The sequence below is a fragment of the Podarcis melisellensis genome, assembly GCF_964234715.1.
Source record: "Podarcis melisellensis genome assembly, chromosome: 1".
In the NCBI taxonomy this organism is placed as follows: Eukaryota; Metazoa; Chordata; class Lepidosauria; order Squamata; family Lacertidae; genus Podarcis; species Podarcis melisellensis.
The window spans coordinates 11,839,977-11,867,852 of NC_138528.1; the positions used below are offsets into that span (position 1 = coordinate 11,839,977).

General features: G+C 43.7%; 1 protein-coding gene and 1 long non-coding RNA gene across 4 annotated transcripts in view; one reads left to right on the forward strand and one right to left on the reverse strand.

The window, feature by feature from the left end:
- The window catches only part of LOC309373047, a 145,473-nt gene that overhangs the window by 19,729 nt on the left and 97,868 nt on the right, over window positions 1-27,876 (reverse strand). The window lies entirely within an intron of this gene.
- Window positions 6,080-27,424, forward strand: LOC309371945 (SERTA domain-containing protein 2-like). 3 transcript variants are annotated; one of them, XR_014169354.1, is made up of 4 exons: window positions 6,085-6,371; window positions 12,216-12,345; window positions 17,133-17,224; window positions 17,518-17,873. XR_014169354.1 is itself a non-coding variant. In XM_081915084.1 (3 exons), exon 3 carries the CDS (start codon window positions 25,530-25,532, stop codon window positions 26,382-26,384), a length of 855 nt encoding a protein of 284 aa, XP_081771210.1. In that variant the 5' UTR covers window positions 6,080-6,371; window positions 12,216-12,345; window positions 25,526-25,529; the 3' UTR covers window positions 26,385-27,424. The 3 variants fall into 3 exon arrangements, 1 of the variants encoding a protein (XP_081771210.1); XR_014169355.1 differs by having other exon boundaries at window positions 6,089-6,371; window positions 17,122-17,224; XM_081915084.1 differs by lacking the exons at window positions 17,133-17,224; window positions 17,518-17,873 and adding an exon at window positions 25,526-27,424 and having other exon boundaries at window positions 6,080-6,371.

Below are 27,876 nucleotides of genomic sequence, written 5' to 3' on the forward strand. Positions count from 1 at the left end.
CCAGCCTCTTTTGATTGCGTAAGGAAGGCAAGTGCCATTGGGCCACAAAAGGCCACGGTAAAATTGCTTAAGTTTGTAGGTTTGCGCAATACTGCCACCCCACCCCCACTACCCTGCAGGGTTGCGGGGAGGGGCAAACCTAGAAGAAGGAACAGAGGACCCCCTTTCATACAAAGGGTCCCAGGTTCAATCCTTGCCATCTCTAGGTAGGGCTCACTCCTCTGAAACCCTGGAACAGGGGTGTAGCATGAGAGGGATGCTTGGGCAATCGCCCTGGGCACATATGAGGGGGTGCGCACAGCTCCTGCCACCCTCCCTGGGCCAGCCCTGCACCACTTAGCGAGACCACGTGGGGAGAACCGTGTGAGAGGGACGGAGCAACTGTGCATCCTTCCATTATAGCCTCACATAAGACTGGGACTGAGGGATGCACGGCTGCCTGCCATGTTCCCACACTGCCCTCCCAGCACTGCCTTCCAAGGCTTGGATCCGGGCAGGGTGCCAACTGGAGAGCCATGCCACTTAGGACTGGTGTCACTCCAACAGTGATGGGGGCTGGAAGGCAAATCTTTAAAAAATGTAGTATAAACACTGACAAATCTTCCGGAAAAACAATCTTTCAAAGGACCCGTTGATGGCATTTTACCATTGTACTGTGGAGAGTGTATTAACTTATGGTCTGTGTGTGTGGTTTGGGAGCTGCACGGCCAGGGGAAAAACAATGCTGTCCATGGTTGTAAAGACTGCAGAGAGAATAATTGGGTGTACTCTTCCCACCTTAGATCAAATCTATGCTGTCAGGTGCCATAAGAAAGCTGCAGAGATAGCGCAGGATAGTACGCACCCTGGAAATGATCTCTTTCAGCTTCTGCCTTCTGGAAGAAGGTATAGGGTTATAAAGACCAGGACTAGTTGCCTGAGAAACAGTTTCTACGCAAATGCAATTCTGGTTCTAAACGCAGCATAAGGAGTCTCTATAGTATATTGTATTTTAAAATGGGGTTTCAGAGTTTTTAGCGATTTTTGAATGTCTTATGTAGATTTTCAATTTCATTGTTCTGTATGGGACAATGACAATAAAGATATTGTATTCGTTTAACTGGGAAACACTGGCCTGCGAGCGCTCCAATTGGAGAACAGTCTTTACCAAAGGTGTCATGAGCTTTGAAGACACTCGGACTCAGATGAAAGGGGAAAACATGCTAAGAAGAAGGCACATTTGGCAAACCCTCACCGTGATCAACTCCTGCCCAGAAACCTATGTCCCCCACCTCTGGCCTCCACAGTTACTTACGGACTCATTGTTAAAACTGTGTTCATGGAAGACAATCTTACTCGACTACAAGTGATTGATGAAAAGGAAAGGTGGGGGCCGGGCAGGTGCAGTGGGCTCCATTTGTCCTTCACCCCTGGCATGGGCATGCACACACACCCCACCTGAGCGGCATGGAGACATGCTCTGCCGCTGCCCTGGACAACTGCTGCCTATCAGCGTAAACAATACTGGACTGGATAGACCAGTGCTTTGAATTTGTAGAAGGCATCTTCCTGTTTTCTCCCTAGTCAAGGAAGCTTAGCTCCTTGGTACACCCGAGCTTAGGGCAATGACACCAGCTGGGAGATGGCTTGAACGGAAGCAGAGGAAAACTCCAGTTGAATGCAATCGAACACTGGTGAGGGCTCATTATTGAACCTACTCAGCCACCCATGTGGTTGTATTGTGGCCAATGCTACCACTGGGCCAACGAGGCAGCTGTCTATGGTGCAGACCTCAGAGGGGTGCAATGCTGAACTAAGGGAGGCACAGTTTGATACAGATTAGTTTTTGTCATATCTTATGGATTTCTGACAATATGTTACTTTTATATTTTGAAGAATTTTAGCATTTTTGGAATGAGCTTTCGTGTGCATGCACACTTCTTCAGATACACTGAAACAGAAGTCCCCAGACCCTTCTATATAGTGAGAAGGTGGGGAGGGGTATTACTCAGAAGGGTGGTGGGAATGGGTGATTGGCAGATAGCTGTGATGAGCCTGTTGACGACTCTTAACGACTGCAATAGGTCTTACAGGAAAAAGCAAGGGGTGAGAAGGTGAAAAATGGCTTTGTCATGTATAATGAGATAAGAATCCAATGTCTTTGTTCAGACCAGGTCTCTCCATGGTTTTAAGTTTGGTGATAAGTTGCAATTCAGCAGCTTCTCTTTGCAGTCTATTTCTGAAATTCCTTTGTAGTAAAACAGCTACTTTGAGATCTTGTATAGAATGTCCTGGGAGATTGAAGTGTTCTCCTACTGGTTTCTCTGTCTTGTGATTCCTGATGTCCAATTTATGTCCGTTTATTCTTTGGCGTAAGGTCTGGCCTGTTTGTCCAATATAGAGAGCTGAAGGACACTGTTGGCATTTGATGGCATACACAATGTTAGACGATGAGCAATTAAATAGTCCCGAGATGGTATGTGTGATGTTGTTGGGGCCAGTAATGGTGTTGTCCGGGTCCTTCAGCTCTCTATATTGGACAAACAGGCCAGACCTTACGCCAAAGAATAAACGGACATAAATCGGACATCAGGAATCACAAGACTGAATAATACCCCTCCCCACCTTCTCACTATATAGAAGGGTCTGGAAACTTCTGTTTCAGTGTATCTGAAGAAGTGTGCATGCACACGAAAGCTCATACCTAGAACTAACTTAGTTGGTCTTTAAGGTGCTACTGGAAGGAATTTTTTTTGTTTTGACTATGGCAGACCAACACGGCTACCTATCTGTAACTGGAGCATTTCTGGAGTAATTCGTACATGAGAATTGTTTTCTAGGTATATATAGCTTGAAGACTTCCAAAGTCTATGCTGTCACAAGGAGTATACAGTACTTCTCTTCATACAACAACAAAAACTCCCGGATAATTTGCCTAATGTTTCCGTTGCTCTAAGGATCCTTCTCACATTCCGGGGTCAGTGACAAGTGGTGAACACCATTTCTCAAAGCTCAAACTTACGCTCAACTATGTTGCAAAAGAAACTAGTTGAACATGACCAAGCATCAATGCTTGACCTGAAGGAATCGGAGACAAAATTTGCAAAGGGAACGTTACACAAAGTCAGATTTTGATGTGCCCGGAATTGAAACTTTAAAGAGACTTAAGTTTTAACATCAGTTATCAAGATTATTTGAAATGGTTTGAACGCTAAGACTTTTTCTTTTGTATTTGAGAAAGGTGATCAAAGATTGTTGTATTGCTTATTCTTGTGATGCAAAATAAATTTAGTCACTTCCGTTGTTTAAAAATATGTTGATTGTCTTTTAACTGATTTAATTGAAAGTTGATTTGGTGTCCCCAAAGAAAAGCAGGATCTACTGTATATTCCTTCTGGTTCTGATTTAATGCACTATGGAGCTGGCGTTGAGAGAGAATTGCAGTGCTGTTCTTCCCAAAAGTAAAAGATTAACAGAAAATGTGCTAATGTGGTTGCTCCTGACGTTTTATCTCTTGGCAGCTGTCCTGGCACGTCAAAGGTTCTAGTAAATGGTAGGACACAGCTTGAGGCGGGGGGGGGGGATATTGCAGTCGTTCTTTTAATAGAAAGCCTGAGGAAAGAAGCCCTAGAAACACATATAATACTCACTTACCATACCTGGCATTTGGGTAAGGGGATGGACTGGCAGCCAATGCGTGCATGTTTCCTGTGCCACAGCTGGGCAACAACTTTGTCAGAAAAGAAAGCTGTCCGCCAACTTCAGCATTCTGAAAAGGAGTTGAAATAAACGTGCAGGAAACTGTTCTCGTACACCTATGCAGAAATCATAAATCTACTACAGACAAATTTGCCGCCCAACAGTTGTGGGGATTGAGCAGATGAGGGAGCCCAGAGCTGTCTGTGAGTGCAACCTACCACCCAAATAATCAACATGTATGTATGCTGTTATTTGGCCCCATATCAACTGGTAATGTGCTGGGCACTGGACTTTATTGTGGTGCCACCACAGCTCTGGAACACCCTCCCCAGGGAGACCTATTGCACATGCTATTAATTGAGTGGTCAACCTTCTTTTTAAGTAGGTATTTGGTGTGCCTACACTACTTTTTTATAATTTATTAAATGTCCTCACTCCCTCTAGTGTTAGACAGCATGCTTCCTGAATTCCTGTATTTGGGATCTCTGGGTTTTCAACCCTTTTGCCCCAGGTCTACAGATTAAAGGGAGGATGGCAGGAGGTCAGCTGGGCTAATTAAGAATAATACCCTTCTGAGTTACAAGATTACCAATGTTTCTCTTATCCATCCAGAAGATAGGTGCTTCCTGCCAGGTTGTAAAGTGGACAGTGTGAATATTATTCACTTTTGTTGTTGTTTAGTCGTGTCCGACTCTTCATGACCCCATGGACCAGAGCACGCCCTCCTGTCTTCCACTTGCAGGAGAATAAAAAAATATTGATTTGGAGTAAGTTCCTAATACAGAGAGTTGGCATGGTTGTTTTAAAAAATACAGGAGTATAATTATGGATCTGTTATTTTATATGCATTCTGGTGTTTACAATGCATTCATCAAAACATACCCCTGACACCCAGCCTCTTAATAGTGCATTACATATCCTTAATAAGATTGTATTCCAAGTATCTAAAGGAAGGGAGCAAATACCTTTATTTCCTAAGTTCCATCAAAAGTTATCTTTGAAAAATGTATTTCTTGACCAGAAAATGAACATGGGACCTAAGGGTTTTCCTGACATAGTTGATTATTACATGACAGCTTTTATCAATTTGGTGCTGATGGGAGTCATAGTCCAAAATATCTGGAGGGCACCAAGCTGGTGAAGGCCTAGTTATTATTATTAGTTGAAGACTGATCTTTCAAAACCCTTACCCTACCACACAGACAGTGCAATCATATGCATGATGACTCAGAAGTAATCCCCACTGAGTTAAATCACTCCCAAGTAAGTGTGTTTAGAATTGCAGTCTAAACCACATATTGCACACTAACCTATACAAATTCCTTTCCCTCTTCCTTTGCCTACCTATCCAACTAATGCACAGGTCCCAAGGAAAAGCCTTACACCAGAGATGGGGAATCCTTGGTGTGGGCAGGATTGGAAGAGTTTGGCCATAGCCCTTCCTTCAGTTTTGTGGATTCAAAAGCTTTGGCTTTCAGATCAGGTGTGATCTGAGGAATCAAAGACACCCTGAAAGGCGGCAGACAAGGCTAATGGGAAGCAAGTCATTAGATTTAGAGTTTGTAAGGAGAAAGGGGAACCGGACTGCATTTAACTCTAATTTGTTCTTCTGCTTCATTGGGAATGTTCTGTGGGTTTGTTACCATTCTTACGTAAAACCTCCCCCGCCCCACCTTATGAACTGCCTTTTCATCCTTTCTAGTAAACTTGCAATCTTGTTTCACAGAAGGTTTGTGGTCTACATTGATTATCACCTCATATCTATGTTTTTCAGCTGCAAAAAAGGGAAGTCCTTGGAAATAAAACCCACTGAATTAAACCGGGGGCTTCCGAGGAAGCAGGCGCGCGTGCATTCCCCGCCTGCTACCTTGCGGACAACAGTTACTCGGCTGCAAACATCATTTAATAAGCCTCGGAACGAATCCGCCCCGCCGCCCTTTGCAGGGTTACTCGGCCGCGGATCAGATTCACCTCTCAAGGACTTAACTTCTCAGGAAACACGCGCAAGTCGCGCCAAGTCATTTAGAAGCAAGTCTCAAACGAATGAGGGTTCGCTTCCCACTAGAACGGCGGCCCTGCCACGCGCGCCAAGCAGCAGCTGCCCTCGCGGACAGACCTTGCGCGAGAAAAGCCTCTTTGCAGAGTTCCAAAAAGGGGGCGGGGAAAAGAACGGAGAAGGAAGGAAGCAAGCAGCGAACCAGCACCTCATTGGACAGCAGCCCCGACGGGAACTCCGCCCTCTTTGGCTGGGGCTCGCTTCCTCATTGGCCAGCCGGACGAAGCGGACCCCCGCGAGCCCGGCAGCGAGTCAGAAATCGGTTGCCGGGCAGGGTGGGGCGTGGCTGACCAATGGGCGAGAGGAGAGGTGCAGCGGTGGCGGTTGAAGGCGCTCGCGCAGGCGCGTCCTCCTTCTGTAGCAACGGCCGAGGAGGAGGAGCCACTGCTCTTGTTGTCGTTGCCGAGATCCGGCGGCGGCGGCCGTGGAGGAGGGCAGGTGGGTGGCGCCTCCTCCTCCTCCTCCGCCTTTTCCCCTCCCAGCGCGCAAGCAGTTGCCCGTCGCCAGCCCCTCTGAGGGAAGCCTGGCTGGCTGGCTGGCTCGGGAGCCGGCGGCGCGGTGCCCCCAGCTGAGGGAGAGCGGCCGGGGGTGGAGGGTCCCGGTCCTGGCCTCCGCCCTCCTTCAGGAGCCCCAGCAGGTGAGCGAGGCAGCTGCGGCTGAGGGGGAAGCGGTGGCAGCAGGAGGGCACGGCGGGGGGGGGGAGAGGGAGGGCGAAGGCCTGAGGAGGGGGCGGCGGGGGAACCCGGGGGGGCAGATATATATATATTTGGGGGTATATATGTATATATTGGGGGGTTAAAAAAGGAACCAGGGGAAACGGACTTCGGAAAGAGGGGGCAATTCGGGGGGGGGTCTTTTGCTGAGGTGGGGGGGGGCGAAGCCTCCTGACTGGGGCTAACATAGAGGGCTGGATTGGGGCTGGTGGTGGGGAGGAGTGGGGGATTTGGGGTGAGTGCGTAGGATCTAAGTAGGGGAATGAAAGGGTCGCGGGTTGGGTGGGGGAAGGTGGCAGCTGCACACACACAAATACACCCCCCAATTGTGGGGCTGGGGTGTGGAGGGAAGCAGGACACATATTGGGGATGGGGGGATCTGGTAGGAAGGGGTGGAAGAAACAAGAGTTTTGGGGTGGGTGGTTGATGACTGGGGATTTGGGTTATAAATCGATAGGGCGGTTAATGTTTAGTTTGGGGGGGCTGTTAAGACGTGAAGGGAAGAGATGGGCGATGCAAGTCTAGCAGAAGGAATCTGGTCGTTAGGGTGCTCAAGGGGTGGATGGGGTGCTGGCTGGGGCTCAGGGTGTGTGTACCTAGATGTGTGGGGAAATTAGGTTCGTGGTGAGATGTGAACTGAGGAGTTTTGGTGCTGGCAGAGAATATGAGGGGCTGCAGGCTTATGCCTCCTGGCTTGTCAACGAGTCTTTCTAAATACAGCCCACTGTAGCTGCACCAGGGCATTAAAAGGAAAAGGACCCCTGACCATTAGGTCCAGTCGTAGCCGACTCTGGGGTTGCGGTACTCATCTTGCTAGGTTTGGGCTATTAGTGGTGCAGGAGATATATAAGCAGTACTGTGTATAGAGAATGGGATGGTGGGAGAGCAATGGGGAAAAGGGAGGAGATGTTGCTTGTGAGACCTGTCTGGTGGGTGAACACTACTGTTGGGGAATATCAGGAGCAAGTGGGAGGAGGAGAGGTGTTGGGAGCTGACTCACGTTAATACCTGGATAATTGGGAGGGGGAGAGGTTGCTTTTAGCAGATTCCCTGTTTGTGGTGGGGTGAGTGGCTGGTGCTCCTTAGACATGAGACTGTATGGGGGGGAGGTGAACATTATAGATCAGTAAGAAGTTAGGGGATTGGGGGGAGGTAGGGCATTGGGTAGGGGATTCTGGTGGAAAAGAGAAAACAGCAAGAGTTGAAAAAACTTGTTCAGTTACAGTCAGGGTAATACCTGGGTATGGGGAGATTCTGTTTTGAGCTAGCTGAATAAGGCTGAGATGAAAATTTGTGAGAAAAAGATGGGCTATCATTTTATTTACTTATAAAAGTATTTCTGTACTGCCTGTTCATACAATACTATGTGGTGGTTAACGCTGGTACATATGTTTAGAGAGATGATCTGAGGAGGGGATAATAAGTGCTTGGCTGGGGATTGAATTGATTCGGTTTTGAGCAAAGTGTTAGAGGTAAATTGATTAGAATTTATGAGTGGTGCTGAGAGTGACAGGACAATATTGCGTTGTTGAACAGAGGTCATAGGTTTGGGGTGCTGGTCATGGAAAATAAGATAATTGTGTATGGCAAAGGGAGGAATTTAGGAGAACCAGAGTAGGGTCTGTTGTTGTTCTGGAAGGAAGTGAGAGTCTAGATGGGTTATGTAAGAATGCCAGTGTGGTATGGTGGCTAAAGAGCCAGAGTAGAAGCCAGATTCAAATCTGTTCAGCAGTGAACATCACAGGATGATCTGGGGTCAGTCACTCTCTCTCAAACTAAAGCAAACAAACACCTCTCAAGTTTGTAGTGAGGATAAAATGGGAATGGGAACCAGGTATGCCACACCGAGCTCTTTGGCAGAATAGCAAAATATAAATGGTGATGAATGAATGTTCTTAAGAATTTGGGAGACAACATTTGGAGTGGGTTGTGAGGGGTATATGGAGCGGTTGATGTTTATGGTAACTGACCTGATCTTGGGAATGAGCTGGGGATAAGGAGAAAGAAGAGATGCATGGAAGAGGAATTATTGGAATAATTTCATGTAGGACGAGAGGAGTTCACTCTGAGAAGTAGAAACTGGATGGAGGCAGGGGAGCTGTCTGTGAATGAAGGAGTATGTTGAAGAGGAGAATTCGGTGAGCAACTGGCACCCAGTTTTAAGAAATTAGGTCTGGCAGCTGCCTGCCTTGGATCAGGCTTGTTGAGTGTAGTCGTTGAGCAAATCTAATAGGCATAGGGATGTGGGGTTGGTCACTGTGGCCAAAAGCAGTATTGGTTGGTTGATTTTTTATTTTATTTTTGTCTGAACTGGTGGGGAATGATTGGCCTCAGTTTTAAACAGGTGGCAAGAAGTTACAGACTAGCTAGTGTGGTTGGTAGGACAAAAGAAACCAATTTGGTTTATGCTCTGGAAGGAAAGTGGATGTGGGTACAGGTACTGTAGTATGAGTGAAAGATTTTTAGGCACTAGTAAGAACAGGATATGGTTGATAGTGTGGAGGAAAATGAGTCTGAATTATCAAGTAAGCTTTATACAAAGGTGATCAGTTAGAAGCTGCACAGAGTGTGGGAGCTAATTGGAAGCTAAATACTGGTAAGGGACTGGTTGGGAATGATGAAATGCACAACTTGAAACAGTCAGAGTTGGGGCATTTAGGAATCCCTAATATTTTTTCAGTTCTCACAAGAATCAGGAAAAGCGGCATTTACTAGAGCAGAATCTTAGAGCTGAAGGGAGGGACATACTGAAGCTGAGTGCAGACTAGAAGGAAGAATTGGTTATTGGGTCCAGTTAATGCCTATGTTTGAGGAGGACATGTAAGGATTGTGCTGCGCAGAAGAAAACACTATGTGAAATTGCAATTGTTGTGGTAGGAGCTGGATATAGTCAGAAGGATTAAGTTTGGGTGGAGCTTGTTCAAAACAGAGTGCTCTCCTTCCCCCTCCCCCACCTTTGGAGGGCTAAAGATATAGAACTCATTCAGCCTGAGGCTGAATATTGACTCCATGTGAGGCAGCCTGGGAAGGGAGCTATCATTTGGACTGCTCTTAAGTTAAGGGAGAGGCTTGGATATGAGGGGGCTGACTGTGTATGTCACTTAGTATGAGGAGGCATCCAGTGTGAAGGGGGAGAAATGTGTGATTGGATGCAAGAAAGAGCAGGCTAGCTCAGGATTAGACATGTCCAAAGTGTAAGATTGATAGAGGATTTGAGAGTCTCCAAGGACTGCTTGGAATAAGAAGTATTCTTTTGGAAGGTGACAACAGAAGTACCATTTTATGATAATAATAGGTCATATGGACCATATAGCTCAAGGCAGGGTTGGGGAGTTGACTATCTGTGTAGGGATTCCTCTTTGCCTAAAATAGTTTTGTGAGTAATTTAAAATGATTTTCTAACATTGCTGAGTTGTTAAGCTGGGTATAACTAGGTGCTAGGATAACACTGAGCCCTTATAGTGCTGGGTGAAATATTTAGAGAGAAACTTCCTGTTAACACAGTTGTGAGTATTACAGTACTCCCACTCAGGAACTGGGGAGGCGTGAAAGAGTGCAATGAATTTGGGGCGGGGGCTGTTATTTGGCTACATAGCTGAGGTATAGTGTTGCTCTCTGGAGAAGCTGCTTGGCAGCTTGGAGCAGAATTGGGATGAGGTTGTCTTTTTTGTTATAAATAGCCGCTGAAGGGAGAAAGAAGGAGACTGAAGGGAAAACTTCACCATCCAGCGAACACAAATGTTATTGCAAGCTCCTGTCTTGCTACTGTGGGAGGTTCAGGCAGCAGCTTCCAGGAAGTTCTGTCTAGTTTCTTTTTTGTGCACACTATGTGGAGGCTGCCTCCCTTGTGTCCTATTCTTATAGGAAATGAAATGCAAAGGGAGGAGAATCTCTCACTGCTCTAGTACCTTATTTCAGAATTTATGAACACATAACTGCATTAATGCTTGCTTTAAAAGAATACTCTAATTGCAGCTAACACTAAAGTGCTTTATATCTGTGCCATGTGTCTTGAGACTTCCTGAATTTCCTATAAAGAGCTAGGCTTTGATCTGATCTTAATCATTTATGTCTCTCACCAGCTTTGCTAGTAGTAGACATGATCAGTCATTTCTATTCACAAGAGTCATGACATTTATAGGTCTGGCTTTTGACATTAACATAACTCGGTAAAATAAGCTTCAAAATATAGAGAATAGCTCAGCAAAGCAAATACAGTGGTACCTCGGGTTACAGACGCTTCAGGTTACAGACTCTGCTAACCCAGAAATAGTACCTCAGGTTAAAAACTTTGCTTCAGGATGAGAACAGAAATTGTGCGGCGGCGGCAGCAGGAGGCCCCATTAGCTAAAGTGTTGCCTCAGGTTAAGAACAGTTTCAGGTTAAGAACGGACCTCCAGAATGAATTAAGTTCTTAACCCGAGGTACCACTGTACAGTCAGCTTTGCCCATTCAGCTCTTATAACATGGTGTACAATATTTTGGGGTCAGCTCTTTATGCCTTTTGCGAGGATCCATGTGCAGGAAGCCATGGTCACCTTTTACCTATCTGGTGCCAAGTACTTCAGTGTGGCACACAGGGATTTTCTTGAGTCCTAGCTGTTATAAATTCAATACCATTTTAGGATTTCTGGAAATTGTGGTGTGGGGCTTGGCAGCAAATGATTCTGCAGTTTCCTCATTCGGTGGTTTCCTCATGTGAAGTCATCCGTGTTTCTTTTCTGTGTCTCTGTCTGCCTGTCTTTATAATTTTTCTAGACCGAAGTATAGTCTTGGTACAATTTTCATTTGGTCTGTCATTTCCACTCTCCTATGGAAAGAGAAAATCCAAGAGTCCACAGTTTAGGACTGACTACCTATTTTATTTATAAAAGTATTTGTATAACACAATCTCAAAAAATATCAGGGTGGTGTCATATAGTAGTGAGCAGCCTTTTGAGTATTGTTGGCTGGAAATAAACAAAATAGCAAGAGGAGTTGAGAGGGAGTCGAGTGGGGGAGCTGGACATTATGGAAGGCCCAAAGTCTGCATCAACAGCATGTCCATTTTTCTGTCTTCTCTCCCCCCACTCCTGTATTTTGCTTGACATCCAGCCTGTAAGAGTGTTTTGGAGAACTTGAAAATGGTGGTAGTTTAATTGTTCCTAATAAAGGTATTACCCTACTGTGGCTTTTGATGATTTTTCTAAGGGACCAGCACAATTTCCTATGCTTTTTGAATGGAAAACTACTAGTAAAATTTGATTGTCTGTTGAAGCTTTCAGTTTTTAGAGGCAGAATACTAATAGAAGTTTGTAGATTTCTCCTGGGGCCAATAGCCTTTGTTTCCTGGCATTCACCTGAGTGGTACAAGTGTGCACACAGCTACCATAGTGAAACACAGTACAGAGCTACTGAGGTGCATGTGCAGCCAGTAGTCTTTTAAGACTTGAAGAAAGTAGTGAGCAACTTGTGCAACTGCCATAGTCTTGTGTTGTGTAAAACCTAATGCAGTACTATAGCAGCTGTGCACGTCTTTGATGCCGCTACAGTTACTTGGCTCAGAAAGATACATGGAATCACCCTTGTTAATGGGGATACATTTTGCTTATAGCTTTTGTGGGGAAGAAGATGCAGAAGAAGGGAGGCGCAGTGGTGCAGCAGCCTCTGAGCAATTATATGCAAGTCTTACAAAAATCCATAAAGCAGTAAATTATAATTGGGATGTTGCAGCTAATTATTTGTTACATAATACCATAACCAAATGTTTCTCTATTTTTTTCTTGAAGTTGGATCACTTGACTGAAAAAGGATTACTTCAGCTGTTATCAAAGTTGTGCTTAACCTCTGCTTTGAATGAGCCCTCTTCACACCATATCTGGAACATTCTGGCCTGAATTCACTTTTTCATTTTCAAGGGTAAGATTTTCTATATTTTTAAAATATTTTTATATTTAAAAAAGCACCTAGTTACTTGGGATTGTCTGACATCACAAGGGATCCATTTTTGCAAACTAAAGGATAGTTCAGATGTTGAAATTTAACCAGCTACTCTTTCACTAGGAGAGTAACTTATCTTCTCGTGCTAATGGCCCCAGAACAATACTCTCCTCCCCCCCACTTTTTAATTCCTGCAAACACCAGTGTGAGTCAAGAGAAGGTGGGGCGTGGCTGAAAGCTATCCCTGAAACTAGCAGCATAAAAGAATTCCTCCAGTGTGACTATAAACCAAGAGGTAAGAGAGCAAGGGTTAATAACCAGCTTTTCCCAATTTGTAGCATTACCTGAATAGCTTTTACTTGTTTACCATTACGATTGCTAGGTTTTATGGCACAATAAAGATACAGAAGCTCTCCTTCAGACATTTTCAAATCTCTTCATTCTCGTTAGCCTTTTTTTTAAAAAAAAAAAAAGGTTACATAGCAGTAGCAGCTCTGTTTATTCCATTGTAGTGTTGCCTAAAGGCTTGGGAACATTTTAGACAAATTAAAAAATAACAACAACTGTGTACCAACTGGTTAAATATATTTTGGTTGATTTGAGGAACAATTCCATACCTCAGTTATGCTGGTTGTGAGGTGACACATTTTGGCAGAAGCCCTGCTGCAGTAGCAGGACATGAAATATACCACTGCCGTGACAGATAATACCAACAGAATGTTCTGCCAGTAAATATATGGTAGTGGGATGGGCAAAACAAAGTGGAGTAGTGAGCAGAGGAAATCCTGGGGGAGTAGTCTGTATTTATGCTGTATCCTGTACTCAGACCACGACTGTGCCCTTGTAATAATAATTTATTATTTATACCCCACCCATCTGGCTGGGTTTCCCCAGCCACTCCGGGTGGCTTCCAACAAAATGTTAAAATACAATGGTCTGTTAAACATGAAAAACTTCCCTAAACAGGGCTGCCTTCAGATGTCTTCTAAAAGTCTGGCTGTTCTTCTGTTTGACATCTGGTGGGAGGGCATTCCACAGGGCGGGTGCCACTACCGAGAAGGCCCTCTGCCTGGTTCCCTGTAACTTGGCTTCTCACAGTGAGGGAAGGCCCTTGGCGCTGGACCTCAGTGTTCGGGCAGAACGATGGGGGTGGAGATGGTCCTTCAGGTATACTGGACTGAGGCTGTTTAGGGCTTTAAAGGTCAGCACTAACACTTTGAATTGTGCTCAAAAACGTACTGGGAGCCAGTGTAGATCTTTCAAGACCGGTGTTATGTGGTCTCGGCGACACAGTCTGCGGGCAGATAGGGTCTCAGCCTGCGTACCAGATGGAGCTGGTAAACAGCTGCCCTGGACACAGAATTGACCTGTGCCTCCATGGACAGCTGTGAGACCAAAATGACTCCCAGGCTGTGTACCTGGTCCTTCAGGGCCACAGTTACCCCATTCAGGACCAGGCCTGTCCCCCCAAAACGGTACTTCTGTCTTGTCAGGATTCAACCTGTCTGTTAGCTGCCATCCATCCTCCAGCTGCCTCCAGACACTCACACAGGACCTTCACCACTTTCACTGGTTCTGATTTGAAAGAGAGGTAGAGCTGGGTATCATCCGCATACTGATGAACACCCAGCCCAAACCCCCTGATGATCTCTCCCTGCAGCTGCATGTAGGTGTTGAAAAGCATGGGGGAGAGGACAGAACCATGAGGCACCCCACAAGTGAGAGCCCAGGGATCTGAACACTTGTCCCTCAACACCACTTTCTGAACATGGCCCAGGAGGAAGGAGCGGAACCTCTGTATAACAGTGCCCCCAGCTCCCAGCCCCTCTAAACGGTCCAGAAGGATGTTATGGTCAATGGTATCAAAAGCCTCTGAGAGATCCAGCAGAACTAGGAAGCAGCTCTCACTTTTGTCCCTAGCCCGCCGGAGATCATCAACCAGTGTGACCAAGGCAGTTTCAGTCCCATGATGAGGCCTGAATCCTTTTTTTTTTTTTAAATATTTATTAAGATTTTTAAAGAAAAAAGAAAAAAGTACATTAATAATAAACAGTATTATTTTGCTTTAACAAAGTTTCCTGTCATCTTTGAACTTCCTCACGCCTCCCGCTCCCATTTACGTCATTAATAAATTTTTGTCAAGCAAATTATCATCTTATTTCCAACTTGTATACCAATAAAATACATTAAAATAATTGTCCTTCAACTTTGTTTCTCTTAATCTCTCTTGTCATCATTTCCTGATCTATTTTAGTGATGGCCAATTGTTTATAACCAAGCATCTTTCTTAACATTCCATTAAATCACAATATTTTTGTAAATAAGTCTTAAATTTCTTCCAGTCCTCTTCCATCCTTTCTTCTCCCAGGTCTCGGATTCTGCCGGTCATCTCCGCCAGCTGCATATAGTCCATCAGTTGCATCTGCCATTCTTCCAGTGTGGGTAGATCTTGAGTTTTCCAGTTCTTAGCAAGTAATATCCTTGCTGCTGTTGTCGCATACATGAAAAATGTTCTGTCTTTCTTTAACACCTTCTGGTCAACAATGCCCAGGAGGAAGGCCTCTGGTTTCTTAGTGAAGGTATACTTAAATACCTTTTTCAGCTCATTATATATCATTTCCCAGAAGGCCTTCACCTTAGGGCAGGTCCACCAGAGGTGGTAAAATGTTCCTTCATTTTCCTTACATTTCCAACATTTGTTATCTGACGAATGGTATATTTTGGCAAGTTTAACTGGGGTCATGTACCATCTGTATATCATTTTCATTACATTTTCTTTCAAAGCATTACATGCAGTAAAATTCAACCCAGTGGTCCACAACCTTTCCCAGTCCTCAAACATAATGTTATGCCCAATGTCCTGTGCCCATTTTATCATAGCCGACTTAACCATTTCGTCTTGTGTATTCCATTTCAACAGCAAGTTATACATTCTTGAAAGTACCTTAGTCTTAGGTTCTAGCAGCTCTGTTTCCAACTTCGATTTCTCCACCTGGAATCCTAACTTTTTGTCACTTTTAAAAACTTCCTTGATCTGAGCGTAGTGTAACCAGTCTCGCACTTTATCCTTCATTTTCTCCATACTCTGCAATTTCCAATTGTCTCCGTCTTTTTCTAGCAATTCCCAATATTTTGGCCAATAGGCTTCCATATTGGTTCCTTTTCGGGCCTTAGCTTCCAAAGGTGAAAGCCACCTTGGTGTTTTATTTTCCAATAAGTCTTTATATTTTGTCCAGACATTAAACACTGCTTTCCTGACAATATGGTTCTTAAAGGCCTTGTTGATCTTAACTTTATCATACCATAAATATGCATGCCTGATGAGGCCTGAATCCTGACTGGAAGGGATCCAAATGCTCTGCTTCTTCCAGGCATGCCTGGAGTTGTTCAGCAACCACTCGCTCAATCACCTTGCCCAAGAATGGAAGATTTGAGACTGGGCAATAGTTGGCCATATTGGCCAGGTCTAAAGATGTTTTTTTTTAGAAGTGGTTTAATGACCGCCTCTTTCAGCAGGTCTGGGAAGGTTCCCTCACAGAGAGAAGCATTCACCACCCCGCAAAGCCCATTGCCCAGCCCTTCCCAGCTAGCTTTTATAAGCCAGGATGGGTTGACCATTTGGCTTTACACCACCACCATAACTGGAGCAATTGATCTCCTTCTCTACTAGTGGGGGACAAAGATAGCCATCAATGTTCAGTCCACTCAAGTTGCTGCAACCGAGCATAAAATATGGTGTAACTTGGTGCCCAACTGCAGCACACCAGTATGGGGAGCCCACAACTTGGATATTAGAGCATGGGGCCTATATCTCTCCAGCCCCATGTTGTACACACTATGGAGGGGGCACTTTAAATAAAATGGCAGCACTTCACAAAAAGCAGCCTGCCTGCAGAACACTCATAGAATTATAGAGTTGGAAGAGACCACAAGGGCCATCGAGTTCAACCCCCTGCCAAGCAGGAAACACCATCAGAGCACTCCTGACATATGGTTGTCAAGCCTCTGCTTAAAGACCTCCAAAGAAGGAGACTCCACCACACTCCTTGGCAGCAAATTCCACTGTCAAACAGCTCTTACTGTCAGGAAGTTCTTCCTAATGTTTAGGTGGAATCTTCTTTCTTGTAGTTTGGATCCATTGCTCCGTGTCCGCTTCTCTGGAGCAGCAGAAAACAACCTTTCTACCTCCTCTATGTGACATCCTTTTATATATTTGAACATGGCTATCATATCACCCCTTAACCTCCTCTTCTCCAGGCTAAACATGCCCAGCTCCCTTAGCCGTTCCTCATAAGGCATCGTTTCCAGGCCTTTGACCATTTTGGTTGCCCTCCTCTGGACACGTTTCAGTTTGTCAGTGTCCTTCTTGAACTGTGGTGCCCAGAACTGGACACAGTACTCCAGGTGAGGTCTGACCAGAGCAGAATACAGTGGCACTATTACTTCCCTTGATCTAGATGCTATACTCCTATTGATGCAGCCCAGAATTGCATTGGCTTTTTTAGCTGCCGCGTCACACTGTTGGCTCATGTCAAGTTTGTGGTCAACCAAGACTCCTAGATCCTTTTCACATGTACTGCTCTCAAGCCAGGTGTCACCCATCTTGTATTTGTGCCTCTCATTTTTTTTGCCCAAGTGCAATACTTTACATTTCTCCCTGTTAAAATTCATCTTGTTTGTTTTGGCCCAGTTCTCTAATCTGTCAAGGTCGTTTTGAAGTGTGATTGAGCACGTTGCAGTAATATTTCTGTCTAGAATCCCTACAGGTACCTTGCCATGGGACTTCACATGCAAACACTGCAACAGCAATTGTCATTCCACTCCAACTGAGAATACCAGGATAGAGTACCCAACACAGGTAAGCAAAGGAAAGGGGGAATCATGCTACATTGTCTTAATTGCTTAAACTGTCACCTGTGCCCACACACTTTGCAATATGGGAATACTATGTCTTATCTAAGCTGTATTTTTCTAATGTGTCCCTCACAACAATGGGAAGCCATTTCCCCTATAGACAAGGATGGTACTCATTGCCACACACAAGTTATCTATTGACAAAGGCAAGGCACTGCACTTTAGCTATTACTATTGTTGGTCAAATACTCATGAGCAAATACTCATGCTTTCTGTGTCTTCTCTTACTTTCCACAGGACAGTCTCCCACGTACAGGATCCATCTCACTCCCTGCTGTTTGCCATTAGAGTCGTCCATCTCATGAGCAACAGCAATGACCAGACTCCTGGTTTTTCCTCTGTAAGGTTGTTACAATCTACTTGCCCCAGAGAGGCTCCTGCATCACTGCAAGCTGATGCAGTTATGCAACAAGTGAAGAAGCTTCTACCTTGGAGCTGGTGCCATAAGCAACACCCTAACCCTACCCTAACCACCGTCTGTTGAGCCAATTTCCAAGACCCAGGAGCCCTACTGGATTGACTACACTTGAATTTTTCTCGTTCAGGATCTCGTCTATTCTGGATGCTATTCAATAAAAGCTATGACTTTGTGATGAGTGGTGTTTTTTTGTTGCTAGTGAGTAGGAGATAGGGATCACTTTGCCTTTCATAGTATGACTGTGCTTCAGCTGACCTCAGAACATGACTCATGGGCGTGAGCATTTGATGGGCTTTCAGGGGCAGTGGTCCTCTATCCACTGCTTGCTGACTCTAGTCTGGACTACAAGAGGCACACAAATGGAATGACTGCTGCTGTCAGAGTATATGAGGCAGTCTCCTCTAATGGTTGAGTGGTTAGGACAGTGTTCTGTGTTGCTTGCAGTATGGGTGGAAGTCTTTGGAACTCCTCTCTTGCCCTTGACATGACTGGCTTTGGGAGGCATTCCCCCTTCTCCCCAGTGTGTCTTGAACATCCACCACCTGCTTCCCAACTTCATGCCACTTGCAGTGAACCACTGGAAGTTGCTGCCTTCTGTGTCTGTGGCTGTACTTGTGTGTCCAGTGTCCGCTTTTTGATGGCTAGGCAAAGGGTTTTTCTTCCATGGGTGTGTCTCTGTTGTCTTCAGTTCAGAGTTCCCTATTCCCGAACTATGTACCTTCTTTTCCTCTGTGCATATGTATTGTGCCAGTATCTGTGGACATCCTTGGAACTGGCACTATTTATGTACTGCCCAATAGAGGGTTCTCCAAGTGACTTAAAATACATACAAAACAAGATAATTAAAACTATTGCAGCAGGAAATAAAATAATCATGACAAAACTCAGTGCAGCACCAAAGTTACATATATTGTAACACTCCACAAATACCCCAAAGATCTTTATTAAGACTCAATAGCCTGGGAAAAATCAGGGTCATTGGTAACTTTGCGACTGGGTGTGCTATGGAATCATTTTGTGTGTTGTGAAGTAGGGGTGCATTTCAGGGAATTTCCTTGCTATTGTGATCTCATTGGCTATTGCAGAGTGTGGACAACATGTGAGTATCATCTCTGGCAGAATTCCCGATTGGGTGAGCCTCTATTTGTTGTCCATAGAGCTAACCATATGTTGTCATCTACCACACTGCTAAAGTCTTTTCCAAATCATTTTTTAAACTCATCAGAGGTCCAGTTGTGATATTCACCAGCTCACCACCATTCCCTTTCCATTTGAGCCAATAGTTAAAATTATTCTTCACCACTTGCAAGGGGCTGAGTGGCCTGGGCATGTATGTGAGGCCCATTGAAAAGGTGGAAAACCTGATAGAAGATGCAACCATCCTCTTCCAAAACTTCTAGGACTCACCCATAGTTGTTCCAGAGACACTGGTTTGTTTTTCGAAGTCTCATTTGGAAATAGCCTTTGGTCTCTCAGTAGGATCCCAAGAAGTGTCGGGTCTGACCCTTGATGGCATAAAAGTACTGTAATAGTAGTTCTTCTGACCTACAGAATTGTTGTGGATAAGTGATCTAAAGTAGTAAATGGGAACCTGTGGCCCTCTAGAGGTTGGCTCCATTTCCACTCTTAGCCTCAGCAAGTATGACCAGTAGTTCGGGCATGACAGGAGTTGTGTCCCTCCAGATGTTACTGGACAACAGCACCCAGATCTAAGTCACCATGTGACCTGAATAATGTAGTTCTGTTTCTGTGCCATCAATGAGGTGGATAAAGTAGGCTCGCGTAGTGTTATAAGCTGAGAGAGAGAGGCACACAAAAATGGTGTTCACACTCCTTAGACTGTGGTGCTATTTCTTTGTCAAGTTGATTATTTGGATTTTAAATGTGGGGAAAGTATAATTAAAATGAATAATAAATAAAAATCTGAAATAAATAAGACATTGGGTAGTTCTGTCCGACTGTTACAAACAATTGCTTGTAAATACTTTGGGAATTTGTAAATACTTTGGGAAATGTCTATTCATACTAACAAAGAATACTTATAACTAACCTGGTAGCTGCTGGTGTTGATCTCCTGGTTTGCCAAAGCTGTATAGTTTAGTAGAGTTGCATACATATTATTTAGAGTAACAAGCTTACTTATCCAGAGTTACTGGCTGCTTTTTTGGGTGAATTTAAACAGTCAGGGGAAGTTTGTAATGTCTTGTAGTAACAAGAGAAAGCAAGGAATCTGAGTCCCCCATTGTGCTGAACATGGCAGGCTTTTCATTTCAGTTTGTATCCAAAGTTCAGAAACAGCAATTTGCTTTTCCAGCCAAGAATTGGCTTTGAACAGAGCCACAGGCAAGTGAAGCTGATTCTCTCCAGTCCCTCTTCCTTTATTGAAGTCTTGCAAGATGTTGGTTTTAGAAGTGGTTGCTTACTTTCCTTAACTGATCAGCTGAGAGCTGAATGACCAAAGTAAACACCTGTGATCAGCTACAACTGTGCCTGGAAAATAGAACAAGGAAACAGTTTAGGAGCAGTGGTTCTTGGTGAAGTGCTTCATGAAAACAAGAGAGAATGAGGCCCTTTAAAAAAAAGGGGGTAATGAAGCGCTTTTGCTTTAAGTGCTTTCTTCTGCATGAAAAGTTGCCTTTGTCCTTGCTTCATATGTTGGGAGAGGCAGCTGTTTCTCTGCAACAGTTGGTGCCTGTGTCAGGTGTCTGTCTCCCTTGAAGATGGTGGCTCAGGAATTGCATTGCTGCCACTTCAGAGTGAAGGGCTTAAGATTAACACTTCCAGTGGTTTAGAATGTTTCCAGTCCTGACAACATTCACTGGCTCTCTTGAGCTCCTGTGCACAGGTGGAGCTTTAGCCGTCAAAGGATGGACTTCCAATACGAGGCTCCCTTGAACGTCCCATCAGTTGCAAGTACTGTCAGAATGTTTCCTTTTCTTCCAGGGGTTCTTCTGACACCCCGCTGAGACTATTTTGGAGGCTATGTGGGGAGGGAGGGAACCCCATTGTGCAAGCGGAAACTCTCATACAGGTTTTGCACTGAAAGGACTTGTTAGGGGGATCCTACCCGAAGTCTTTCACTTAACAACCTTTCCATTGGTTAATAAGTGCTGTGATCACATGAAAAGATCTGCATTAACCAATTCACACAGTTGTGGTTACCATGCATGCTCCCTAAATCTCCTGTTGTGTCTGTACCAGACCAGTGTGTATCTTGTACACTTGCTGCCCCCCAATCTACATGTCCTGTGATCTCCAAGTTGCTTCTGGTTTCTTCTGCCTTCTGCAAAAAGGGACAATTATGTAGTCAAGATGGTCAGGATTCATGGTATCGGGATGCATTTTGTGAGGTTTTAAGTGGTCTTTATGTGGCACTTTTGTGGAAAAATAGGGGAGCATCCCAGTAGATCAGTGCTGCATCTGAGCATCCTCACATCTTGTTGAAGCTGCAGTGTTGCCAAGTTGTGCAAATATCCATGTACTTACCTTTGCATATTTCTGCATTTGTTGGGAAGGGCACAGATCTGTGCAGAGGAGAGCAGCAGAACGTAACATTGTATGTATTTCAGGGAGGGAGAAGGGGTCCACTCGGTCATAGGAAAATCTTCATATGGTCGCCTTTAGTTTGGAAAATTTGCCTGGCCTGAACTGCAATGTGGAGCTGGCAACCACTACTGTCAGCTGAGCAGCTGTTGGCTGAACCCAGTACTGAGACGAAAGGGAAGTTGGGAGGCCCTCTGCAGTGTGCAGGGTCTACAACATACTTGCGTTCCAGCCTTAATCTGCCTTTCAATCTCAAATTTATGCATCCCCAACACCACCCCTTTCTGTGTGTGTGTTGAAGCAATTGAAGGATCTCCAAACGGTCCCCTACCAAAAGCAGATTTGCAAAGCCCAGATTTCACCGGTATCTATCTGCAGCAGTGCAAACGCCCAGTTAACTTGTTTTGGTGTTTCTGGATTCTCTCTTCTCTCCAGTACCAAACAAGGACATGATCCTTTTTCTTGAGCCCATGCCCCAAATTGTGGGAGGCTTGAGCACCACTCAGACCTTATTATTTCTAAAGCAGTTTTAAGCACTATCCAGAAAAGGGGATGCACTAATAAGATTGCCAATTCCTCATTTACATATAGACACATCAAATGATATTTCATACTAGTTGATGAGATTATCCATGAAACTTCATGCCACAGTAAACTTAGTCTTCAGTGTGCTCTCTCACTAAGGCCAAGTGCTTCTGTGTGAGAAACCTACAGGCAGATGGTTTGGGATAGTAAGTGTTGTGAAACCCACACTGGTATGGATTTAGTGGTAGAGGAACAACTCAGCTAGTGCAGTGGAGGTTTCCTGGTGCCTCCCTCACATTACAGCCCCTTCACCCCTTGAAAAGCCACTCCTGAGGGGGCTGTAGCAGGATGGGGAAATTAGGAGAATTTAGTGGGGCTGCCTAATTGAAGTGCCTTTCTGCTCATGCAAAACATTTCTGGATTCAAACCATTATCTTCAGCTGCAGAAAGCAATGTTTTGTGGCACTTTGAAGACTATATGATGCAGTGTGGTGTAAGCTTTTATGGACTAATGTTCTGGAGTCTCAACAAATATTTCTTTAACATCCCACAACACACTTTGTTGTTTTGGTGCAACATAGCTACCTTTCTCAAATTTGCCATTTGCCTTAGGTACTTCAAAACCACATCCAAGTACGCCAGTGTGTGATCATGACATAAAATGATCTGCATGTGATTTCTTTCACAAAAGTGTTTTCTATGTAGAAAAACTTTAATTGCTGCTCCCTTTTGGTATGGCACTTGAACTGAGAGTGTCCTAAGGAAGTTGGTTTGAGGAATCATGCTTTAGGTTTTTATCGTTATGAAGTACAAATTCTGTGTTAGGTTTTGAGATACCCTCTTTACCCAGCTACATGCCCACAACCTCCCAATTCTTCCAAGATTGGAAGGGATCCTAATTAGAGTACTGTTTAAAGAGTCTTGCCTATGCTATTTTTTTCTCGTTTTCATTTTAAAAAGCTCTTGTGCCAGATCTCCACACTACTACTGTAACTTGGCAAGGTACAGATCTAAGTTTATATTATGAAGCGGCTTATTTAATGTGGGTGAAAGACTGGATAAAGCTAGAGAATACTGATATCTTGGATTTAGAGGGCTTTGATAACAGGTACGGGTGGCACTTGTACCTGTGGTACGAAAAGGTGAAAGTTCATAGAGGCTTTCTAAATCATATAATTAGAGGATCATTATTTCAAGTATGGGAAAGAAATAAGAATTTGCTAGAAAAGAAAACCCCATGGTGGATCTCACCAATAGATGTCCAGTCAAAAAAATCAACATGGGGGGGAAAAAGCCACCTGTGAAGAACTTACCAATAAAACTGATCAGGGCATAAAACTTAAGCCTTATGAGGAGGTAAAGAATGTACTCACGGGTGGTTGCAATATCACCAAGTGAATGATTTGTTAAAAGATGATAAAAAGAAACTGGGATTTGAAGATAAAAAAATCTAAATTTAATGTGGAAGTCATAGAAGGTAAAAATAAAACATTATCTAGGATGTATGACCTCTTACTGGATTGGTATACAAAAGACGAAGAGGTGAAGGAGGCTATGATAAAATGGGCCATAGATATTGGTCATAATATTGACTTTGTAAAGTGGCAAGAACTGTGGAATGTAAATATGAAATTCACGGCGTGTACGGCACTAAGGGAGAACCTTTGGAAGATGATTTATAGGTGGTATCTCACGCCAGTGAAATTGGCTAAGATTTATAAACTGAAGACTAAGAAATATTGGAAATGTGGAGAGGGGGATGGTGAGCTCTACCACATGTGGTGGACGTGCAGTAAAGTAAAAGGCTTTTGGGAACTGATTTACAACGAACTAAATTTTTTTTAAAAAATATACCTTTCCCAAAATGCCTGAAGCTTTCCTGCTAGGAATAGTCGGCAAGGAAATCAAAAAAGAGGAGAAAAATCTGTTTCTATATGCCACAACGGCTGCTAGAACTATGCTAGCCCAAAGTTGGAAAATGGAGTTAATACCTACTATAAATGACTGGCAGATCAAGGTGTTAAATTATGCTGAGCTAGCTAGAATAACAGGAAGATTAAGAGACCAGGATGACCAGAAGTTTCATGAAATTTGGAACAAATATCTGATGTATATTAGAGATAAGTATAGAACTTTGATGACTCTGGCAGGGTTAGAAGAACTCTAACAGTGTTTGGCAAATATGTAAAGGAGATAAAACACGTGACTTTAGAATCTATCTGATACATACCAACGAAGTGAAGGGAAGTTCGAGGCTCGGCAGAGCCCAAAATAACTGTGTAATATATATATGACTCTTGTAAGAGCTATGTTATATGTAACTTATGTAATCTAGACTGTATATATGTATAACCAATGAAAAACCAATAAAAATTTATATGGACAAAAAAAAGAAAGAAACTTGGCAATGTAAGGGTTCTGTGGGAACAGCTGTCAAAGGAGAAACACTGAGGAATTTAGTTGCAAGGGTGGCTGGTGTGCACACCCCTTGCTGGACTTTGATCTACGATTGCTGTAAGAACTGCTGTTTCCTGCCTGACTTCATTTGGGAAGATTTGGCAAGATCATTCCTCTCTCCCTCCCACCCAGCTTTCCTCGTTCTGAAGGACTTTCTTCTTACGAGCCAAGAGTTCTGCTTAAAAAGTCTCTCCCAAGCACCTCATTGTCTGGAATTTTGAGCAAAAGCACTTCTGCTTTGAAATACATTACGTTGTTTATAGCCATGGGGAAGCTGTTGAGTTTGTAACAGGAGCAGAGTAGCAAGTCTCCAACAGCTTCTCTGAGAGCTTTTTTCTGTGTTTGCCAAGACTAAAAATCTATCTTCCAAGTTGGGAGGGGAAAGGAGAGAGTATGGTCAAAATCAAAAAAATTATTGGGAGAACCTAGCTTTCCTTCAGCACTCAAACCAGCTTTTAGATCAAGCAGCCTAAAGTGAATACTGAAATCTCAATGTTTAAACCATTTTTTTTTGGGGGGGGGTTATTGAGAAAGAATCTTTAGTCTCTGAATGTTGCCACTGAAAATTCAACATTATGCTAAATTAAGGAAATCAAAATTCTCTGACCTGTTTTGCTTATTTACCTAATTTAATATGTAGTGTTTACTCTGCTGATTTTGGGGAGGACTAAGGAGCAACATGGCCACTGAAGCCCCTCACTCTGATATCCGAATCATTAACTTGGGCTTCTAGAATTGCTCTAGACATTGCCCACATACTTCCAAGCATATATCGGCAACTGTAAGGGCTAGAAAACTTGTGTTTACAAAATTAAAGCTGGGATTCTTGGGAAGTTGAGGTCAGCAGCTTTTCTTCATGCTTGTGGCAAGCTCTAGCTATCCTTGCATTTCCACCTCCTGTCCAGTCGTTGGCCAGTTTAGAGCAGATTCCTTTCCACCTCCAAATACAGCAATCCATTAGCTCTATGAAGGCGGTGAATGCCAAACTTGGCCCTCCATCTCTTTTGGGACTACTATACCCATCATCCCTGACGACTGGTACTGATAGCTAGGGATGATGGGAGTTGTAGTCCCAAAACAGCTGGAGGGCCAAGTTTGGCCATCACTGCTATGAAGAGATCTGCGACAGCACCCTTGTTGAACACAAGTCTGACTTGCGTCTGGAAACTCTACTATAACACCTGGACTTTCATGGTAAAAAAGGATATAGAACACATAAAACCTACGAGTGTTGTTACAGCCGTATATTTGACTGTGTTATACCGCTCCGCAGTTTTATCATTGGTTTATGCTCTGTTTCAGGTTCATGTTGGGAAGAGGTCTGAAACGCAAGCTGAGTGATTATGAAGAGAACATGGCAGGTGTGTCAAGTGCCTTTGATTCCAGCCGAAACCTGCCATATCCACTCAAGAGGCAGCTGGTGCTCAATGTGTGCCTCACCAAACTACAGACCTACAAGATGCTGGCAGAGCCAAACCTGCACCGCTCTGTCCTTATCGCCAACACAGTCAGGCAAATCCAGGAGGAGATGAGGCAAGAAAACAGCCAGCAGTTCATTCATATGTGCAGTGGCTTCAGCACCAGCCCTTCCAGTTACCTGGGCTTGGATTTGTTTGGAATGCCACCACACATTTTCCCAGGCGTTCATCAGCAGGAGTCCAACGGTCATGAGCCACGGCCTGTGGAAGGCCCAATTGAAAACAACTTGCTGGTGGTTTCAGATAATGACATGTCATCTGCCATTTCATCTATTCTGAAAGACTTGGACTTCATGGAGGATGTGAGCCCACCTTCGTACCTGGCTGGATCTGGAGATGATCAGTTTAAAACTTCTGAAACTTCAGGCTTTCGGTTGGAAGATGACAGACAAGACTTGAAGGGAGTGGAATGTGCATTTGGTTCCTTCGAAATTTCAAGCTCAACTAGCTACTTGAAAGACTTGGCTATCGATGACATTTTTGAAGATATTGACACTTCGATGTACGATTCAGACTTTGACTGCCCCTCACTAACCCCCCCAAGAGCATCGCCTGTGGCACCCACAGAAGAGATATTGAAAACCTTCTCTTCTTGCAATTCCTCCTCAGCAAGCAACATCCCAATATGTAGAAGTGATCTCAGTGATTTGGACCATATCATGGAGATTCTTGTAGGGTCTTGATACTTTTTTAAAATCCAAAGATACTTTTTCCTGTGCTACCACCCTATGCTGGTTTGAAGAAAAAGCCACACACAGAGAGGGATTGAACTGCAAAGTGTTACGTTGGAATGGTAGTTAGACATTGTCCTTAAGTGGTTCTCAAAACCTCTTCAAAACTTATATATAAACCAAAAAAAGTGGCAAGCTGTTATATAAAATGGAGTATTTATTAAACCAATTGTGCAATTTTTTTATCCTAGGGTAAATGCAAGGAATATGTCTCTTGCACCTTTCCCTAGTCCCACAAATCTCACTTTTTAAAATGTGCAATTTTTAATCTGTCCGAAAAATTTGCATAACAGTAATTTCCATAAGGGGAAAACATCTTCTAAAGCCTAATGATTCTATTTTTAATATAAAATGAGACGCTTTGTTGACATTCACTGGAGTTGCATACTTGGATTTGCAGCCTCAGTAAATACAAATATATTTTTAAAGTATTTAAAGGACTACAGGCCTCTTCCCTTTTGTTGAAGGAGCTTCAAGATGCTTGGCAGCAAAATGCCTTGCATTTTGTAAAGCATTTGAAACTATTTATTTTTGTAAAATTTTATAGTCTTTTTACATTTTACTACATTGCTCCATCATAGTTTAGAGATAACAAAAGAGGCACGGCAAAGCACTGATCTGGTTGGACGGAGCTGGCACTACCTCTCTAAGCAGCAATGCTGTAACTCTTTCCAGTGCTTTGTCTAAAACTGCAGATTTTTTGTTTTCTTGGATGGTGTTTGTGGCGGTATAAACAAGAAACTTCTCAGCGTCATAGCTGGTTTCTGAAATTTTATGGTATTTAATTATACACATTTACAAATGTAATTTATATGTAGATTATCCGATTTTAAACTTTGTCAGTATTATGTGCTTCAATTTGGGAGTAATATGGGTTTTTTAAAATTTAGTATTTACTGTACAGGTAGAACTATTTTAACTCTTTGGAGAATATTGTATCTCTGCAACACGATTTCTAGATTTTATGTGCAATATACATCACTTAAGCAGAACATTTTTGCACACCTTGTATTCTTAAAGAAGTGCATCAAATCCAAACGGCAGGCACCAATTCAAGATACTAGAGGTGTCTGAAGTGTACTGTGTGCACTCTATGTCCTGGCAACTTTGTCCTGTAGGAGTGGGGCGGGACATGTCTAAGAGCACAGCTGTGGCCTAGCAAGATTCCTTTTTGTGGGAGGAGAGGTGTTGCTTTGTTCAAAATGCTAATCATAGATTGTATGCCTTTCATGATGGTTTTTACTTTTTCTTTTGCATGAAAAATGCTAATAGTCTGCACTGTGCAAATCTTAGGATCACCCTATCAGAAGTTTAGGAATTTGCACAGCAGTGATCCCTACAAATTGCAGAAGCATATTTTGTCATATTGTAACATAGGCCTGCCATCAGCATCCAGTATGCATGAATGTGTCAGGACGCATGCACCCCAGCAATGCCCACCAGG